Here is a 21,877-nt window from a genome sequence, read left to right on the forward strand (position 1 = left end):
CAGTTCTGAAGTAGCAACAAAAATAATTTTATGGTTGGGGGTGAACCTAACACATGGAACTGTATTAAAGGATTGCAACATCAGGAAGGTTAAAAACCACGGATATAGTGAAACTGCCTTACAAAAAAAAATTGATACTTATTAAGAGGTAAAATTATAGATAGAATATTAATCCCTGGTAATTTATTAAAAAGTAAGCACACAGTGATAGAAAATTGGTTAGTTGTAATTTGGGGTGAAAGTATTTTGAGGGTGACTGGGTTGTGATAGTGGAATGTCTTCTAAGTATCTGTTAAAGCTAAGGAGTACAAACTACTAGGAATCAATTTTACATTTGTACATTACAGGCTCAAAAGAAAAATATATGAGCTAAGACTGAAAAGTAGTAAAGACACCATAGACAGATGCAGAGTCTGTCATTAAACACACCGGAATTTGTAAAGAAACTTAGCAGGCAACACTTGAAATCCAGAGACATGTAGGGTTTTTTTTTGTTGTTGTTGTTGTTTTAATGATTTACTTATCTTATTTATATGGGGACACTTCAGACACACCAGAAGAGGGCATCGAATCTCATTACAGATGGTTGTAAGCCATCATGAGCCATTGCTGGGAGTTGAACTCAGGACCTGAGCCATCTCTCCAGCCCCAAGATGCAGTGCTTAACACACTGTGTTGAGTAGCATCTTGAAGCAAAGAAAAACTGGACCTTGGCCTACTTTTCGCCAAAATATGTTCAAGGTGACTCCCTCTCTGGATGGAAGAATGGGAACATTTAAAACATACTCTAAAACAGAAAGAGAAGTCTTCTAGAATCATAGAACTACAAACCTTACTATAACACACAAGTTTTGAAGCCATCAATAAGTATAAAAATAAACAACTTCTGCAAGTGTGTGTCATCTGCTATCATGAGTTTAAAACACTCCTTTGTGTATATATGTGATGAGCACAAAACAACAAAACACTGTTAAGAAAATGCTGGGTACAGAGACTGAGAAACACTCGTTTGTATTGATCATGTATGAAACACAATCTTCAAATTCAGAAATAATTTTTTAAATTGTCTACTTTGAACCAGCAGTATAATTTAAAAATGTTCCATCCATGAAGTGTCTGATTCCCACAATCATACAGATGAGAATCAGAATTACACAGATGGATCCAAGTCTTAGTACTGTACTTGATATATATGTATAAAGATACAGCAGCCGGCTAGTATGACTCTCTTCAAGCCATGGCAGAACTGTTTTGAACTGGCTAACTTCTAGGTGCAATATAAAGGTGCTACTTGCACACCAAGATATAAAACTTTCCATTTTTCAAAACTAATTGAAGTTGGCCACCATTTCCTTAATTTGAATCAGTAAGGGTCCTTTAGGTCGTTCAACACCTGATCACAGACCTAAATGTGGTGGTGCATGCCACTATACTTGGAAGGCCAGATGGTCTTGGAGTTCAGGCCTAGCCTGATCTATACAGTAAGTTCCAAGGGAGCCCAAACTGCAGTGAGATCCCAACTCCAACAAGCAGCACCTGGCCACACATCCTCTGGATTCACAGTCCAGGTCAAGTTCAGTGCACACAGCTGTGCTTTGAGGGGACTGATTCTTCGGCAGAGACCTTAACCTCATCTCCCCCTTCTGAATTGCCCTGATACTGGAACAGTTCAAATCCCACTCACTTCAAAGCCCTCTGCAAATTCAACCTGTCATATTATTTACACATGCTCAGGAAGGTAACAAAGTGATAAAGGAAAACAAAGGCAGATTGTCCAACTTAAAAAGTTATTTATTAAACAAGTTAAATACAACTGAAAGTATATTTAAAAGTCCAGCATTATTGGATCCCTTTTGAAATATTTATTTTGAGATCAAGAAATGAGTCAAACATTTAGTAACAAAAGAAATAATAAAACTGAATAGATATGAAAATATTTTTTAACACAGAACCCGGTAAATTCAGAAAACCAAAAACCAAAAATCAAAACCAAAACATACAACCATATGAACTGTTAAAATATGAAACTAAATAAAGCATGGCACATGTATTTTAAGCTGCTGCTGGTATACTCCAGTGTGGGCAGAATTATCTATGTCCAAGCTAGTACACAACAAATAAAGACACTTGTTCAAAGTATCATGTTTTGTTAGACAGAGTAACTTTTGTTGTTTTCCTTTTCTGATGCAGATTCTCATGTGTCTCAGGCTGGTCGTGAATGATGCTCCGACCTCTGTCTCCCAACTGCTGGAATTACAGACAAGCTCGGCCATGCCTGGCTTCTATACAGAGTAATTTTAGAAAGATTATGTGTTATGTGTGTAAACTGTCCACATTCAGCAAAACATATCTTACATATGAACACATTCACTCGCACTTAATGGAAGACAAAACAAAACATAATTTAAACATCTTGATTTGAGAATAATGTTGGATCTGCTACATTGCAACATCATAATCATCAAATGTACTATCAAAAGATAGTTAAATTTTTTAAAAAATAATTTCTTTCAAAATTTTTTGTATTTTAGGGTAAAAAGAAATATAAGATTCTTTGCTCATAAATGATGGTGCTTAGTTTCAATGGCTAACACAAAAAAGCAGTCAAGAGGGATTAAGTCCTACAGAAAAGCCTCTCTCCAGCAATTCCAGGTGGCGTCATTCTGTACTTCATGGAAACGCTGGGTGCCACAGCTCTGGCAGCTGTTTCTGCTGAAAATGTCCTTCTGCCTATGACATCATCCATCAAAGGCTTTCAAGCCGACCTGACTCTGGCAGTCCATAGGAGACCAGCATCTGAACAGGCCTGTGGTGGACATGAAGGCTTTTATAAAAGTCATTCTGCGCTTTCAGGAAGGATGGGGTGCAACAGATCATCCAGACGCAAACACGCATTCCTATTTAACTGTCAGTTACACAGACAGACACCCACAGCAGCACGCACACACGCACGCACACACGCACACACGCATGCAACCTCTTCAGGCTCTCCCCACTCCCTGCTTGTGTCTCTCCCCGCAGAGACCAGGCTTCAGTCTGAGAGTGAGGGGGAGCGCACAGACCTGCCGCTGGCAGGGCTGGAGAAGGCAAAGGGCTCCTTGTCCTTGTCCTTGTCCTTGTCCTTGCTGTCGTGCTTGTGCTTGTGCTTGTGTTTGTGCTTGTGCTTCTTCTTCTTCTTCTTGTGCTCGTGGTGATGATGGTGATGGTGTTCGCTGTGTCGGGAGGACAGAGCCTCCTTGGCAAACACCGAGAGCGGGGCCGCCACCAGGGAGTGCACACCCATCTCCAAAGGCTGCTCCTTACCTTCAGGAGGAGACAGGGAATGAGTTTCTGTGTTGCTAAGGAAGGACAGCTCTCCTCAGAGGAAGCTGAGGACAGTCTCATGGAACACATGACAGTTAGCTAGTTTAACAACACTGCCGGCATTGGCCAGAAGTCAACTATTTTAGGTCCATCTGGCCTATAAAAAATTATTATGTGCTAATCTATTAGTAAACTGTCCTTTGAATGTTAATATTTTGTAAGTATTATGATTCAACAATCACTTCCTATGTGCTATACACTAAAATCTATATTGGCTGATGAAAATATAACTCCTTTAAATACCTCCCTGCCCTGAGTAGAGAGGGCAGTACTTTACTGGGTCACTTAGAAAATTATTCATACACAAATATACTATGCTAGTTACTGATAAAAGTATCTTAGTGAAAATTAAATGCTTCTTTAGTCCTTTAGTCCTAAATGATCTCTTCAGGTAAAGGTAAACTCTTCTGGAAGACTCGGTACACACAATGAAGACCCAGGAAGTGCAGAGGCTGTGAAAGCAACTATTCCTAAAGACAAGAGAAAAGACAGGAACCGAACCTTGGGAGCCTACGTTATAGATCACACTGTGTGGTTAGCCTCTTGTGTGTACTGTATTGTGTCTAAAACCTAACTGGTGTCCTCAAGGGCTCCCTGCAGTTCTAATAACCTGCTGACCAAGGAAACTAACAAAATGTGCTATTATATGATCTTAGTTTCCATCTTACATGCCTTAAATATGCCCCTTAAGCCAGAAGTACAGAAAACCAGGCTCATGCCTCACAGAGCCTAGCCAGGTAACAGGGAAGGGAGACAACGGTAAAGCGCTCCCGGCTCCCGGCTCCCGGCTCACGGCCAGCCAGCCAGCCAGCCAGCAGCCACTACGTTTGGCAACTGCCTACACTAGCTAGCTAGCTATCTGCACTTCTCAGAGTCTCCATCATTCCTAAACACTGGCCAAGCTGCTCGGATTTCAGAAAAGCCGATGGTTATCCTGGAAGTTGTGCTTCTGAGCAGAGGCAAGGACCAAATGCATGTCTGTGGATTACTCTTTTCCAGGGAATACCTACAACCACTTTGAAGGTGAACCCATCTTTACCTGCAGGCCTCATATCTCATAATAGGATACCCTGCCTACAAATCTTAAATTTTGCTTGACTTTTATGAGAACATAGGAAGTTAAGTAGCTTTAAGAACCTGGGAAGCAGGACAAAGCACTGAGTCCAGTTTGAATCAGAATATTTACAGGATGAGTCTGAAGCATTAGATACAACAGGAACATAACTGCTTGCCTAACTGACTCAGGAGGTGGGTGGCCTTTAAAGATGTTCAAGGATATAGCAGTTCCTATACTAATCCTGGATAAGAGAAATACAATGAACTGATCATCAGTTTAAAAAGTGGTCAATAAACCCAGTGTTTAAAAATTATTAATTACAGAGAGAATTAGGCATTTATCTAGACTTTCCTATATGGCTCACACCAATAAATAATAATAATAATAGAGAATTAGAGAAAATAATGCATCCTATAAATAAAAATGGAAAGATTAATTAGGATAATATTACTTTGTAATTCGCAATGAATTAATGCATCTAGATCCTGAATAGCCACAATAGTTAACTTTGGAAAGAGTCATCTGGATACTGGCACTTCCAAATGGAGATACACAGTGCCAACAAACCTGCCTCCAACAATGTGTCTAGATAGGACTGTGATCCTAACCAAAGTTACAAGGAACTCTGTTGTGTGATATGTACCACATATAAACAACTAAAAACTACAGATAAAAATATGACTAACATGTGGCAGGGTGGAGGGAGAGAAGCTATGGACTGGAGTATAAATTTAAAAAGGTAAACAACAAAAAGATTACTGTGGACTTCACGTGGGCACTGACATAACAAATACACTCTAATAGAAACAGCCTAGGAGGGGCTCAGCCTGGCTCGGCAGCACGCTTTTAAGCTGACAAAACCCCTTCAGTGATTTGAAACACTGTCTCTATCAAGACACACATAATTCAAAATCCTTTAAGATGTTCATTTGTGTTATGCAAAAGATATTCTGAATTGGTCTGCCCAATGTAAAATCTTGTTGTTAAACAAGCTGTAGTCAACATAACAGATGTGAAACAAGCAAATGTACTTAATAGAAGCCTAACTTGCAAGCTCTGCAGTCCTTCTAATAAGAACACTTATGAAACGCTGAAAAATCTGCTAATTTTATTAACTTCATTTATATTAGGTATACATTCATATTTAATACAAAGTTTATAGTTAGAAAAGACATGAATTCTGTTCTTTTGGTTCTTTAGATTAAATAAAAAAATAAGATGTTGAAATACATCATTGCAATTTAAAGAATAAAAAAAAAAAAATCAGTCTGTTTTTCATCTTGAGTTCCAAAGGAAAGATCTCTAGGGAAAGCTTTTTAAAACAAATTGTTTTAATTTCAATGTAAGATTTCAAATACTAGACTTGTATTTTCTGAATTATGCAAGAAGGCATTACATAACCAGCAGCCTGAGCGAGGCAGCTGCAGGACTCCCCTGGGCCCCTCAGAAATCACTAGGGAGTTCCATCTGCTCCACCATCCCCCCTCCCCTGCTCCTCACCCTCCATTACTAACTAAACCCAGGAGACAGTCCTGATGCCTCCAACCTTGCAGTGGAGGACAGGGGACTCAGTGTTGGGAGGGAAGACCTATGAAGCTCAAACCTGTCACTCACAGAACCACTGGGCCCTTCCTGCCTATTCTCCTTCCCTCAGGACAGGGGAAGAGAAAGGAGAGGGTGAAGGGACCATTCTTACACCTCTCCTGGGTTATCCCATGGCCTGATCTACCATCTCCACATCTTTTTATCCTCATACACAGGAAGACAGAGAGTGCGGGGTGTGTGTGCATGTGTGTATGTACCTGAAGCTGTGTGTGTTCCACATGTGCACATGTGTGTGTAGGAGGAGTGAAAAGTACTCATCACTGTCCTCTACTAGTTAAACATGCATCACCCCTTCAGCTGCCTTACAGCAGCATCTTCTGATCTTCTGTTTCTCTCTCTCCTCGGAGAGATCTGTAAAACATTTCTGTTCTTGAATATCATCTGGGTTCTTGGCTCTAAGTCATTAAGACATATGAGTTGTCACGTCACTCTGTGAGCAGAGGAACAAGGGACCCACACTCAATAGATCTGAACCTGAGAAAACAACAAGCCTGAGTAAAGAAACACTGCTAAAGGACCTTCATTTAAGTACTCGAGAAGAGCTGCAAGTCTATGAGATCTTATCGGCAGGCAGTCTCTCCATCTCAGCCAACTAGAGCAGCCATTTTAATGTTTTAGTGAGCTGAGTAAGAGAGCTCAGCTGGACCTGCCGCACAAAGCTCACACGCGCTCCTTCCTCTTGAGCGCAGACGGAAGGGAGCCCCGACTCCCTTACCACTCCTCTCCTTCCCTCAGGACCCTAACTCAGCCACAGACCAAGCTTGCGCCCACACACGCCCAGCTCTGTGGGAAGCAGACTACCCTTTACCTCCAACTTACTTGATCCCAAAAGATGATTTGTGACTAATGTTTCTACAGGGATACTGTCATGCCAGCTAGGAGTGACACTTCTATTGCTTATTTGTAGTCTGTTGAAGAGCTTTTCTTATGTTTGGAAAAGTTACTTTTTTCTAGTCTATCAATGTGTTAGGAAAAAGCTATATTTGAAATTCAAAATACACACACACACACACAGAGGTGTGAGGAGGGAAAGAACAGGAAGAGAGGTGAGAGAAATGAGGAAGGAGGAAATGGGAGAAGGAATCAATCAAAGAAACAATCGCCCAAGTCCTTCATTCATGGAAATACAAGGCAAAGTCCCAGCTGGATTCCTCCTGACACACAGCGTGTGAATCTACTACGATAAATGTACACACCTCACAAAAAGCTTTCGACAGACAACGATCTATGTTCTTAACACTGAAGTATTCTGAACTGTTGCTTTTGGCTGAAGTCTACTTAATCACAGTTGGTCCCTGAGTTCCTTCCTCAAATTAATAAGAATAATTAATTCTGTTTATATCATACAAAAACATACATTACCAAAGCAAAAATCCACCCACTGAAACATAAGCAGAAATCCATACATGTTTAAGGCTTACTAATGACTTTGGAAATCCCGGTGTTTATGTGGCTTTCTTTCTTACTCCTTTTCCATAAACATCTGAAAACTGTAATCTTTGTTTCCTGGCAGCTCATAGCATCTGACAAGTGAGTGTGCATCAGGATGGAGTAACATTTTGTGTGTGTGTGTGTGTGTGTGTGTGTGTGTGTGTGTGTAGTTCAGAGGACGACTTCAACAACTCTCTCCTTTCATCCTATGGGTTCTGAGGATCAGATTCGGCTGTCCGGTTTGGCAGAACCCAGCTTTACTACAAAGCCATCTTGATTGCTCGGTATAGAATACTCTAAATACAAGTCTAGCACTGAATTTTCATGAATGAAACAGAAATTCTGACTGAGCTCTGCGTGACTTATTTGCTGATTATGTGAAGGTGCAGTGACAGACTCTAAGGTTTACATTTAACTTCTAACTACAAGGCAGGAGCATGTGATTTCATAATTCCAGTATCTAATAACAACAACATAATGAAGAAGAATTCTCTTCATTATTTTTGTTATTTAGAAATTTTCTATTAACACAAACACAAACTTCTGAAACAGATAAACATTAATCTGAAATAGTCTTTAAATTACATAATATAAAACCAATATATCTCAAGAAAACTAAGTTCTCCATTTTGCCAGTATTTTTCAATTGATAAATTAACTCTAAATTTAATTTTCTTGAGACAAACAAATGAACACAAGCAAATGTACCTGCTCCCTTTCGGGACAGTTCCATACTCCACTGGGGTTTTGTGGTTGGTGTGATATCACAGCCCAGTGAATGCTGGGGCATCAAGGAAGATCTAGAGCCGGATGGTCGGTACTTAGAGAGCCCTAAAAGATCAAAAATGGGAAATATAGTTATTTGCTTCCTATAAGCAGAAAAAAAGTTTAACAGGTTTCACATGTTAGCTTTAAAACCAGAATTAGTTCAACTTTAGTACAAGTATAATCATAAGCAGAATACAATATTAAGACTACTAAAGATCACAGTAATTTAATCCTTTGACCTATTGCCTCAGAGAAAATTCACACATGAAAGACTTGCTGAACATTTAAATTAGGACTTATACTCTGCTACAGGAGCCACTTCATCTATGTTGTTATTGCTTTGGCATTTGCAAATAGTTTCCAAATTTTCCTAAAAACATTTCTATTATCAAACTTACTGAATACATCAAAAAAACTTAGATGTTACAAATGCATTTTAAAACAAGAAGTAGTTTTAACAGTATAACATAAAACAGGATAATAGAAACCAGGTCAGATTCTAGTCCCAAATTTATGCACAAACGTGGGAACAGTAGCACAGAGTTTCCCATCTTCTTCTCCAAGGCCATCAGTGTATCAGCAACTCTATGTGCTCCTGTGTCTTTGGGTCTTTTATACCTGTTGTTAGTGGTTCAGCAGTTCGTTTTTTGTTCTGAGTGGCAGCAGAGATTGAACTCTCAAGACTAGGCTGATCAATAATAAAACCAGAAATGCCCAGACCAACAGAGGCATAAATTGCAACACGTTTCCAAAGAAATATGGAAAGCAAGGCACCACAAGTCCTCTCAACTACTGAACACTGAAATACCTAAACTTAACTCATAAACACGCTGAGCGGCCTTAAATACTGTACTAGCTAGTTTTGTGTGTACTAGCTGGTTTTTGACACAGGCTGGAGTTATCACAGAGAAAGGAGCTTCAGTTGGGGAAGTGCCTCCATGAGATCCAGCTGTAAGGCGTTTTTTTCAATTAGGGATCAAGGGGACTGGGCCCCTTGTGGGTGGTGCCATCCCTGGGCTGGTATTCTTGGGTTCTATAAGACAGCAGGTTCTATAAGAGAGCAAGCCAGGGGAAGCAAGGCAGTAAGGAACATCCCTCCATGGCCTCTGCATCAGCTCCTGCTTCCTGACCTGCTGGAGTTCCAGTTCTGACTTCCTTTGGCGGTGAACAGCAACGTGGAAGTGTAAGCTCAATAAACCCTTTCCTCTGCAACTTGTTTCTTGGTCATAATTGTGCAGGAATAGAAACCCTGACTAAGACAAATATGTTATGACTACATAGACGGAGAAACTCAGCAACACAGAGAAGAAAGTTGGTAAAAATAGGTAGGAATATGGATTTTAAAAAAAGGCAGCCGAGTAGAAAAAATTCAGGAAAGAAATTAAGATTTGAGAAAAAAAAAGTTGGAAATGACAAAAACTGAATTAAATAAAAACTACAGTGACATTTTAACTAACAACAGATTAAGCACAAAAGGTCCTGCCGCAAAGCCTGAAAATCAGATAGCTCCTGAGACCCACATGGTGAAAGGGAAAGGACTTCATCTTCTTTTTAAAAAAAAAAAGATTTATTATTTCATTTATGAGTAGTATACTGTAGCTGTCTTCAGACACAGCAGAAGAGGACAGATCCCATTACAGATGGTTGTGAGACACCATGTGGTTGCTGGGAAGAACTCAAACCTCTGGAAGAGTAGTCAGTGGTCTTAACCACTGAACCATCTTTCCAGCCTCAGAACTGACTTCTACAAGTTGTCCTACAACTTGCATATGTGTACTGAGGCATGCATGTATACACACACAGACACAGACAGACACACAGACACACACATACACACACACACACGCACACACACACGCACACACACACACAATACTGAATTCAAATACTAATAAAGAGAAAAATAACCAAAAAGGCAAAACAGCATGACTACAATTTCTAAGAACTTTGGCATACAATTAAGAGATAAAACGATAAAACATGAGGCAGCTTCTAGAGCAAGGCAGGAGTGAAGGCAGGCCTTCTCAAAGAACAGTTAAGTGGCTTCGGACAAGAAAGCTCACCAGCATGGCATTAGGGAGACCAAGCGGGAAACATGAGTCACAAACTCCTACAGCCTGTTTAGAGGTCCAGACAGATTGGAGCCCCTAAAAGCCATTATTATGAGCGGCCAGAAGGGAAAACCCTCTCAAACTCCCGATTCAGGCAGCCTGTTCCCTTCAGAGATGGAAGAAGAAGAAACAACCCCAGAGCTGTTGCAGGGAGATCTCTGGTACTCTGCAAGAAAGTCCTCAGAGGGAAGCACCACCTGTGCGCCCCAGGTCCATCCACGGCCCAAGAAAATCCTGAGACTCAGCCATTTCATTTATGACTGTGCAATCAAAGTGCCTGCCTGGACCCCCAAAGAGACAACCTACTGGATGGGGTCCAATCTAGCTGGGTCAGTAGTGTGGTCAAGGTGGCCAAGAGCTCTTCTCATCCAGGTGAGGGCCAGCGTGGGGCTGCCACAGCACTGGCCCACTTCGTTGTCTCATGGGACAACAGGATTTGTCATCCAGGTGATGGCCAGCACACTGCTGCCACAGAAGCTCGCCTATTTCACTGTCCCATGGCACGAGCAAGGCCTGAACCCTGGTTTGTCCCCACTCTGCCTTGGAACTTTTTCAATTTTCTTCTGGAGGAAGGGGAAGGGAGACGGTAAGGGGAAGAGGAAGAGGAAGAGGTACCGAACAACTCAGCCAGTCCTGCACAGAAGACCCCAGTGACAGACAGTCCACGCGGATGCTCCTCTGGGTGTTTGATCCTACAGCATTGTCCACCACATGACCCCAGCCCAGAACTCCTGCCCCTCTCCTATCCTGGCCAAGACTCTGAGCCCTAGCCCCGCCCTCCCATTCCTTCAGGCCTCCTCCAGTTTTCAGGGCCTGCTGCTGCCTTCTCTTTTAATGCTCACTGGTCCATCTGACCCCCAGAAACACCCCACACAATGTCCCTTTGGCCAGGGTCCTTGCTTTACTCCCTCAAGGATGTTCAGTCATAAACTCCTTCGCCCCCTCCCCAGTCTTGTGGACACAGACCCGTGCACTCATCTCCACTGACACACCTGCAAGATGCCACCCTTAGAGTTTTGGTGTTGTGCCACATCCTCAGAAAAGGCCACTTGGACCAGCGTTCTATCCTTGCTGCATAGCGTCTGACTACCCTGGGTGCTCAGGACCAGCCTGCTCCAGCAGCCTTGCTGGGGTGTGGGCCAGTGTGTCTGAGCAGTCAAGCACACAGAGCACAACCCGCATCAGCAACAACAGTCAGCCAGAGTCGGAGCCCCAGAAGGCAAAGGGTGAGGAGCACAGCTTGAGAGACTGTCCCAGGACTCTGGACTCTGATGGAGTCCCACTTGGTTCCTGGATTGGCAGGATTTGCCTTCTCAATGCTGGCTCCCAATTCATGAGGGTTACTGCCCTCAAGGCTTTCAGATGTGCCAAGGTGACCGAAGGACTCTCCACCGCCTCCTCTAGCAAAGGACACCAACTATCCCCTATCCCACACCCCATCCCAATCCCTCAGATTTCTAGACTTTCAAATGATGTGAGCCTCCCCCTAACCTGACAGAAGGTGACTGGCCCCTTCAGCACAGTCCACTGTCACTCCTGGAAGCACTCCACTGCACTCTCTTCTCTACAAAAAGAGGGAGAAAGGGAGAGGGAGAGGGAGAGGGAGAGGGAGAGGGAGAGGGAGAGGGAGAGGGAGAGGGAGAGGGAGAGGGAGAGGGAGAGGGAGAGGGAGAGGGAGAGAGAGAACCTAAGAATATCTATCCACAACCTAGAAGAACTGAGACTAAACACCAAAGACAGAGTCTCAATGAAATTATAACAGGAAGTCCCTCAGAGCTAGAGTAACAGACATGCAGACACAAGAGGCATTTACACGTTCACCTAGACATGAGTGAGGAAGAACCTCTCCATGATGTGTAACAGTGAAAATGTAAAAGCTCCAGAGCAAAGGCAGACCCTGAAAGCTATAAAGGGACTGGAACTGCAGATCAATTATCAGAGTATTTGCTTAGAATGGATAAAGCCCTGGGTTTAATCCCCGGCTAGTATAAAACTAGTCATGTGCACTGAACATTTATAATTCCAGGATTTAGGAGGTAAAGGCAGGAGGATAAAAAGCTCACCACTGGCTACACAGCAAGTTCAAGGACAGCTTGTGATACATAAGCTATAGCAATAAAAACTAAATAATTTTAAAAACTCCTGTAAGGGATAATACAACAGCACATTTACAAAGACAAACACATCAAGTAACATCAGAGCTCACCAGCAACCCAAGAGCCAGAAAACCATGGAAATACACACTCAAGTTCTGAAAATCAATAGCTGTGACAGCCAATAAAGGTATTTTTTAATTAATAAAAGAAATAGATATTTTAAAACATGCCAAACCAAGACAACTCATGATGACACATAAAAGGAATACCATAGACAGAAGCAGTTTGTGGGCCAACAATGCTCTCCTAGAAGTTGTGATCTTAAACAAGAACCCCATGCCAGGTGCAACACAACCACCTTCCCATGAATTATCTGCTGCAGAGGCTGCACACACCCCTAAAGTAAAGGTCATGGCGATGGAGGATGACTCAGCAGTTAAAGCATTTGCTGTGCTTCCAAAGGACCTGTGTTCAGTTCCAAGCACCCATGTTAAGAGGCTCACAACTTTTTAACTCAAATTCATGTTCTTCAGACTTTCAGAAGGCACTTACCCCCAACACACACACACACACACACAGAGAGAGAGAGAATACAGACTATCGTACTGCTCTAGCTTGCCCACCAGAATCAGATGTTCAGGCCCTCTTACTGAACACACCACACACGTTGGTTACAGAATACAAAGACATGAAGATAGAGCTGAACTGGAAACTCGCTCCCTGCTTACTAGTGCTTCCAGTGCAGTGCAGGAAGGTGCAATGCAGGCTGCAACTCATCCACAGTCTCTGGCAGCTGCGGCCTGGTGGGAGGGACAATGCCGACCCACTAGGTAAATCCACTGGGGCAACAGTGGCACCGCTATCTGTGGGATGGCCAAGTGTCTCTGCGACTCCGTTTGATGGCCAGCTTCACAGGAGGGAATCCACACCTGATACTAGAAACCTGGCCAAAGCCTATGGCCGGGAGGACATGGGCCCAAGCAGGGAACACATTACCACTAAAGAACAAGTCAAACTGCCTTCTAACCTTCTGTGCCTGTTTTAAGACCATTGTGGCTCTCAGCAGGGTGAAAAGGCTCTAGTGAATGGAGACTCCTGTCTGACCAAAGCGCTAATAATAAATGACAGACGGCGGCTCAGCTTACAAGAGTGTTGCTATCCCTTCACTCCACTGAGACTCGGGGCACATCATAGAAAAGAGGGCAGGAAGAATTTAAGATCAAGAATATCCTGAATCACTGCTGCTGAAACCATGAAGAGCAGCAGCTAGAGACATCTTCACACTTCCCATCATGTAAGGCCCCACGTCTTCCTGTGAACTGCATTAATGGTTGCTTGAGCAGGGATGTCATTAGCTAAAGGCACAGCCACTGGAGGTTGAGGTAGGAAACATAAAAGGTTCAGAGAAAGGAAAGGGGGTGCCAAAAGGCAGTGGGGTGAACACAATCACAATACACTGTACATATGTATAAACATACCAAAAAAACATTAAAAGTAAGGAAGACTACATGATTGGACCAGAAAATTTAGAACCAACCATTAGAATTATTTCCAAGAAACACAGCTCACTAGCTGACACTTAGACTGAGAATCATAGTGCAGAAATCACTCCAGAATACAAACTGGCTGAAACTAGACCACTCTAATTCTTGTGACATCTGATTATATAGACTTCCAACCCAAATGCATTAAGAGATATAGAGCGCCAGTAAAACAATAGAGACCACTGAGAAAGCACAGGCCAGGATAAGGATTTTGGAGGGGACGGAGGTGAACACGAGCACCTGTTCTTGAGACAGGGTTTCTCTGTGTAGTCCTGGCTGTACTGGAACTTGTTCTACTGACCAGACCGGCCTTTAACTCAGAGATCCGCTTACTTATGCCTCCAGAGTGCCAGGATTAAAGGCATGTGCTATTACTGGCCATATTAGGATTTTAAAATAATTATTTAAAAAAAAAAAAAAAAAGAGCACAGGCGGTGGTGGCGCGCGCCTTTAATCCCAGCACTTTGGAAGGCAGAGGCAGGCGGATTTTTGCGTTCAAAGCCAGCATGGTCTACGGAGTGAGTTCCAGGACAGCCAGGGCTACACAAAGAAATCCTGTCTCGAAAAACAAAACAAAAACAAAAGCAAAAACAAAAAGAGCAAACATACTCAAGGAGGAAAGAGAAGACAAAACTCAAACTCACATTAGAGAAAAGAAATGCTAAAAGTGAATCTAAGCTGAGAAAATGGCTCAGCCCATAAAATACTTGCTTTGTAGGCACAACCTCAGTTTGGCTCACCAAAACCTATGTTTAAACATGGGCACCGTGGCACATGCTTTTATTCTAGTGATGGCTAGATGGGAGGTGGGGACAGGCAGATCCCTGAAAGCTGCCTCAACAAAAGGTAGACAGCGGCTAAATAATGACACCCACAGTTGTGATCTCCATACACATGTTGTGTGCACCCACACATGAACACATACATACACACTAGCACACACACAAAGCAGAATGAAATGGACCTAAATTTATTGTTTTACAGTCACTACTAAGATGGCACAACCAATAGAAAATATGGTCATTGAGAAATAAATACAAGGAAATCTGTGTTATCAAATTATATGGAACAGACAGACCAAAAAAAAAAAAAAAAAGGTTATGGAAAACATTAACTCTATTTAAAAAAAAAAAGAAACTATTTCAATGTCTACAGTCCTATTATGAAGAGTAAATAAAGTAGGTGGTGAAGGTTCAGGCCTTTAATCCCAGCACTAGGGAGGCAGAGGCAGAGGCAGGTGGCTCTCTGTGAGTTCAAGGTTAGCCTGGTCTATAGAGCTAGTTCCAGGGCAGCTGAGCTATACAAAGAAACCCTGTCTCCTGTTTCAAAAAAACCAAAAGGGGGGGGGGGGGGAGAGTAAATCATGCATTTTGTTATAACAGCTATCTTACACAAATACAAATTTTTTAGGGAGAGGGTAAGACAAAGGCCTCACTATATAGCTTTGGCTGGCCTGGAACTCACCATGTAGAGAACCAATATAATACAACAAATTAGAAGAAGTACTTGTTAATTTTATTAGTGTGTGCGCGTGTGTATGCAAGTGTGCCACAATGCACAGATGGAAGTCAGAGAACTTGAGGAGGTCGGTTTTCTCTTTCCACTTTACAGGGTGGCACACACTGAACTCAGAGCGACAGACTTGCAAAACCAATGCTTTACCCATTGTGCCATCTGGCCCAACTTCCAAAAAGTACTTTCTACAATGTATTATTTTATCAATGTAAATTACACTGAAGCAATTCAAGAATTTATATTGGTTTCTCAATGTTACACTTGCTCGTCTAAAAAAATAAAGTACCAGACCTTAGAGCGGATATATGTGGACGCTGTCCCCTCTCCCAATGCGTTATCCTTACCTGGAGTGGATGGCCTTTCAAGCATGTTCAGATGATGGGAAATGAAGGCCTGACTATCATGAACAGTGTCCATATCGACCTCTTCCTCATCCTGGGAACCTGAGAACTAGCACACACATACAAGGACAGAGAGCCGCAGCGTTACTTTATGTTCAGGTAGTATCTCCAAGGACAGGAGAAGAGAGGCGAACAGACCTGTTACAATCTTAAAAAGAAAGGCTGTCTTGTCTTCCCAAGGTACTAAAACAAAAATTGGGTGGTCCGGCCTCCAAAGGAGCCAGGCGTGGTAGTTCACGCCTCTAACCCTAGCACTTAGGAGGCAGAGGTAAGTGATTTCTGAGTTTGAGGCCACCCTGGTTTACAAAGGGAGTTCCAAGGCAGCCAGGGTTACATGGAGAAGCCTTGTCTTGAAAAACCAAGCAACCAAGATAGGAGCAAGGATAATAAGGCCCAATTCCCCCTCAAGGCACACTCTGCATTTACAATAAATGTGATAATATCCCAGATAACTTCAGGTAAATCATAAAGGGAATCTGAGTTTCAAGGGCAAGCACCAGTAGGGAATGGCCAGAACAGTCTGGTCTAAATACGGATGAAAATGGAAGGCAGACACTGTGTCATGAAAATCATTTCTGGAACATTCTTTTTACAGCAAAATGATTCACACATGTTCTTTTTACAGAGTCTGGGAATTTACAATGCAGAGCTAGAAAGAAAAGGCTTTCTAAAGGCAAACCCTACAAATATAAAAAACTTATAAAATGTAATGGAATGTGTCGTCTCTTCCCAAATCATCAGATTACTCTTCCAGTTTTCACTCAAAACCATTCACCAGCAAGCAACTTAAAGACGCGGTCTCCACACACAGACAAGACAGCCTGATATATAGCAGGCTCTGTACCAAGCACAGGAGAAATTCTAGGGGCCAAAAGCGCCTTACATCATCACATAAGCCGACTGGAGCATGACTGTTTACACAAGTTGGGGGGTTAGACTGGTCGTGGTTGGAGGCCTTCCTGGGTGGTGATAGGCAGTGAGGCTCTGTCTTTTGCACTAATGTGACACTCACAGGGTTCTGAAATCCAGCTAGCTGAGCGTGACAGCCTGGGTTACTCGCAGATTCCTGGTTGCTTACTCCAGCTTCTGGAATTATGGTAGGGTTCAAGACAGCTTTCTTCTCTTTTAGGTTAAGAACAAGCCCGAGCTCTGGCAAGGGTAAACAAGATGGTCTGCTGAGGCCAAAGAGCGTGAAGTACAAGTCCACAGCGCCACACCGTAACCTCCAGTCATGTGCAGTACCTAAAAGGCAGACAATCAACACCGTCAATTACCACACTGTAACCTCCAGTCATGTGCAGTACCTAAAAGGCAGACAAAAATCAACAGCGTTAATTACCACACCATTATTCTTACAAAATCAATTTCAGAAATTAAAAACACACTGGGTGAGTGTGTGCTGAATACTGTGCATGTGTGCAGGAGCTGGGCTGTTAGTGTGGAAGGCCGAGGACAATGTGCAAGTCATTCTTTCTGTCAATCACGTGGATTTTATAATGCAAACTCAAACTATCAGGCCACTGACATACAACTGCGCATTATTTTTCTAACATATATAATTCTGATTATGACACATCTTTGAAAATTAAACATAAAGCAACTTCTTATATAAGCCTCATTCCATCCAGAGGTTAAGTCCAGCTTCCTGCTCATGTTCAGTTTCTTCCAAAACCATCTTGCAATCTTAATCCTTTTGTCCAAAAACTCTTCCCAAGAGGTAATAAGAGAAGTCTTTATAATTTGTTATGTCCTCCTCAATTTTGTGAGCTATTATGGTCAGGCACATATTCTTATTAATATTTGACGGAAGATTTACTGTTGAATAATTCTTTAAAGTCTCTGAAGTTTGTGTTTATCCCTTAGATGTAAGTAAAAGAGGCAATGATGTCTTCAATGTAACAGGAGAGTAAATATTAAAACTGCACACAGGATCACTGGTGAGCAGGGAAAGCTAACCCACTAGAGCATCTTAGTTCAGACTGGTTTACAAGGTTCTTTCTGCCATTTGCTTTATTTTTTTAAAGTTAGAAGCCATCCACTTTCATTTTATTGTATGTCTTCAAAACAGCTATACTGGTGTATTTCCTATGGCTACTGTACTTTTATTATAAACTAGAAGAGTAGTCTGTAATATCTCAGTATTAGTAAATTAAGTAAAAAATTAAAACATTACAATTTAGTATTCGTGATTCAGTGAGTTAGCAATGAGCTATCACAGCAATCTACTTCAGTACTCTAGGGAGGAGATACAGTAGCTCAAAGATGAAGTGTTAGAAAATGAAAATTAGGTATTAGAGTAAATACCCCCAGGTCTCCGTCAACTTGCAACAACTGTTCAAGTAAAATAATTTGTGTTGCTTTTGACTAAACCAAAAGCAGTATTAATTTCAAATTAAGAGATTCAACAAAAACTGTCTTTTAATACATATGCCATTCATAAATTCATAGATTAGTAACCAATTAAATAAAAATAACTTACAAATAAGTGGCTACTACGGCTGCTGAAAGTACAGCCAGCTACTCCAGACCCTGAGTTTGATTCCCTGACACAGAAGGAAAGAAATTTACTTCCCTTGGGAATCACAGAGCTGGGTGTTTAACATGAGGCAGACACCAGGCTTTAAAAACCCCAAGCAGGCCAGGCGGTGGTGGCTCAGGCCTTTAATCCCTGTATTTGGGAGGCAGAGACAGGCAGATTTCTGAGATTGAAGCCAGCCTGGTCTACAGAGAAACCCTGTCTTGAAAAAACAAAACACAAACAAAAAAACAAAACAAAAAACCCAACACCAAGTTGTTTCCTTCTCCGGTTGCAGAAACAGGTCTTACTGATTGCGTTTTGTAAATGGCAGTGTAGACTAGTTACACTGAGCTGGATTCGACCTGGGCACACCCACCAGCTCCAGGGCTAGTGCTCGTCCACTGTGGGCCTGCACTCCCTGCCCACGGAGATGTACAACAGCATGCAGTCCTCACAACTGCAGCGTCTCTGTTACTCTACACTTACTCACTGTCCTGGGAAAATAAAAAAGAAAGGAGTTTTCTCTGAACAAGGCCACTAGAAGGCCACAGACAAGAGATGGGAAGACTATGAAGGTTCATGTTTATAGCACTTTAACTACTTAGAACACTTTAAAATCAGTATGTTTCATTTCCACAAGGAACAATGGGACACATTCTGAACAAATCACCTCAATGTGAAAGTATGTCAGCCTGTTTGAAGGGGAATGGTGGGAGGAGGGGCTGGAGTGCATCACAGGGCACAGAGCATGCAACTTATACACAGGGACCTGAGTTTGATCCCAGTGCCTGTGCAAAAGGCAGGCATGCATGGCGACAAGCACCTGAACCTCCTACACTAGGGAAACAGATGCCACTGTGCCCTCTGGCCAGCCAGTCTAGCCAGTTAGTAACTCTAGGTCACAAATGTGTGTGCACAGTGCTCCCCCTCCCCCCCATCATATTCTTGAAAATCTGAGGTAAAATGAAAATAAGTAATAATTATAAAAAGTCACTGGTGTCCTCAAACTGTAGCCATGAGTCATCTGTGAGTGAGACTGAGTGGGCACAGGTGCACTGTGGGACACTGTGCTAGTTTCCATGAGCAGATGTCTTCTACGTTTTGTTTTGTTTGCTTTTTGCTTGTGTTTTTTTTTTTCTTTTGTGGGGGAGGTTGCAAGGGTGGAGAACAGATACGAGGGGAGAGGACATGAGTGGCACTGGGGTGCAAGATGTGAAGCTAACAAAGAATCAATACAAAGCTCAACAAGAAGACCTCACTGCTCTCTTACCGGAGTTCATCAGCTTCCAGAGCTGATCCACCAGGGCTTCGTTGCATAAAGGAGACTCCATGTGCTTTGTAAATGGCGGATTTTTAGTCAACATGTTTAGAATCTTATGCCTGTAAGAATAAAAACTAAATAAATTAATTTTCACTGACTGCTGATTGGTACTATGAATAAGAAACACTACAGAGAGTATCAAAACCTTTCACCTAAGCCGGGTGGTGGCGCACGCCTGTAATCCCAGCACTTTGGGAGGCAGAGGCAGGCAGATTTCTGAGTTCGAGGCCAGCCTAGTCTACAGAGTGAGTTCCAAGACAGCCAGAGCTGCACAAAGAAACCCTGTCTCGGAAAAACCAAATCCAAAAACAAAAAAAAAAAAAACAACAAAAAAACCTTTCTTCTTTCCCATTATGTCTAATTTTACATTTAATTCCATTTCTAAATGCTTTATGCTGAATCCTAAATGTTTATCATGTGTTTTCTCACTAAAATGTCGTATGGATTTGTTTTCAATTATATGAACTGTTCGACAAGGTCTTCTACCATCTGACTATATAACCTTAACCATCACATTCTTTTCTTTGGGGGAGAGAGAGAGACGCTCAACGTTTCTCTAATTTTCATTCTTTATAAGAGTCATTTTACCATGAGTTTTAAAACCCATAAAAACAATGTTTATGCTTAGAATAGGGCAGGAAAATGCTAATGACCTGGACAGAGACAAATACTGGAGTATCTAGGTCTTAACGTTAGAAATTCTACAATGTTTAGCAGTCCTATGATGTTTACTCAAATAAGTGGTAAAAGAGTAATAGCAGTGAGAATGATGGAGATAAGTCATACTAAATATATAAAAAATAAAGTAAAAACAAGAAAGAAACACAAAACTACTAAGAAACTAAAACTCCTTTTGCAGGGCATCATGGTATGTATCTGCAGTCCAAATTCTAAGGCTAAGGCAGAAGCAGAGGCAGAGACGCAGAGAGGCAGAGGCCAGCCTGGTCTATAGACTCAGACTGCCTCAAAGAGAGCAAAACAACATCAAGATAACTGAGCTAAATGAATTAAAACACACAGCCAGGCATGGTGGTGCACACCTTTTAATCACAGCACTCAGAAGGCAGAGCCAGGCACATCTCTGTGAGTTTGAGGTCAGCCTGGTCTACATAGTGAGACCCTATCCGAAACAAAACAAAACAACAAAAAAAATACCACTAAGAAAGCAATCACTGTGTGGTGAAACTTTTATCCAGTCACTACTCATTGCAATAATGTCTTTTTTAAAAATGTGAACTAAAAAAAAAAAAGAGTTTGTATTTATTTTGTATGGGGTGTGGTCGTAGGGTGTGTGTGTGCCACGCCATGTGTGCAAGGTCAGAAGACAACTTGCACAAGCCAGTTCTCATCTCCTGCCATGGGGTAAGCACCTCTAAGTAGGTGTTAGGTCCAGACTGTAAGTGTGGCTCTTCACATTTGAATGAACCAAAATAGCTCAAAAACTACATTTCAAAAGCACTGGGTATAGACACAATGTGTAATAACTTCATTCAGTTATTATATATCATATGTATACTACCATATCAACTATATATCAATGTGTAATACAGTAACAACTATGACAATCTGCTCAAAGTGCTCTCTGAAACAGATCTTAAACATCTAATAGTTAAAACAAGCCTTGAAATATAGATGTTAATTTTCTTCTTCTTGTAAATTGAAAACAAACTGTTACTTAAGTTTTAAGCATTAAATGGTTTGAAACAAATGGTTAAACTTTATTTATATTGTATTTATAGCTTCTAATCTTATATGCTACCAAAGACTTTTAAGTTCATACTCCATGTAGACATAGTAATGAGGCTCTATTTCTTGCTCTGGACTTTAAAATGAGAAGCTATCAGATTTTTTTCAGCATTTCAACTCACAAGAACAGATTATTCAAACTGCAATAAAGATCACAAGTCAAGAACATTAAAATATTCAAAGTTGATAAAAATGTATAATACGCATTACTTAAAACACTGAAATATATAGTTACCAACCAAGGAGCCACTGTTGTAAAAGCCCAAGCCCTGAGCAGACTGCTCACCCTGGAGACATTCTAAAGATGAGCAGGCGGTTGGTTTGATTTCATTTTAGAAGAGCACCATCTGCCTAGTGCTGTGGGAAGGCGAGCACGGCCTTCAACGTCTCTAGGTCTACGT

General features: G+C 41.8%; 1 protein-coding gene across 3 annotated transcripts in view; it reads right to left on the reverse strand.

Annotated features, from left to right (window-relative positions):
• Positions 1-1,805: 1,805 nt before the first annotated feature.
• Positions 1,806-21,877, reverse strand: part of Taf2 (TATA-box binding protein associated factor 2) — a 58,824-nt gene continuing 38,752 nt past the window's right edge. The window contains exons 22-27 of one of the 3 annotated variants that reach the window (XM_052160591.1): positions 19,680-19,789; positions 16,904-17,133; positions 15,835-15,940; positions 8,165-8,287; positions 3,063-3,303; positions 1,806-2,282 (exon numbers count right to left, since the gene is read on the reverse strand). In XM_052160591.1, the coding sequence (XP_052016551.1) occupies positions 2,204-2,282; positions 3,063-3,303; positions 8,165-8,287; positions 15,835-15,940; positions 16,904-17,133; positions 19,680-19,789 (889 nt within the window). In that variant the 3' untranslated portion in view covers positions 1,806-2,203. Of the gene's footprint in view, positions 3,304-8,164; positions 8,288-15,834; positions 15,941-16,903; positions 17,134-19,679; positions 19,790-21,877 lie in introns of all 3 variants that reach the window. The other 2 variants (XM_052160592.1, XM_052160593.1) reach the window with 2 other exon arrangements.

This window comes from Apodemus sylvaticus, chromosome 17 (assembly GCF_947179515.1).
Source record: "Apodemus sylvaticus chromosome 17, mApoSyl1.1, whole genome shotgun sequence".
Lineage (NCBI taxonomy): Eukaryota > Metazoa > Chordata > Mammalia > Rodentia > Muridae > Apodemus > Apodemus sylvaticus.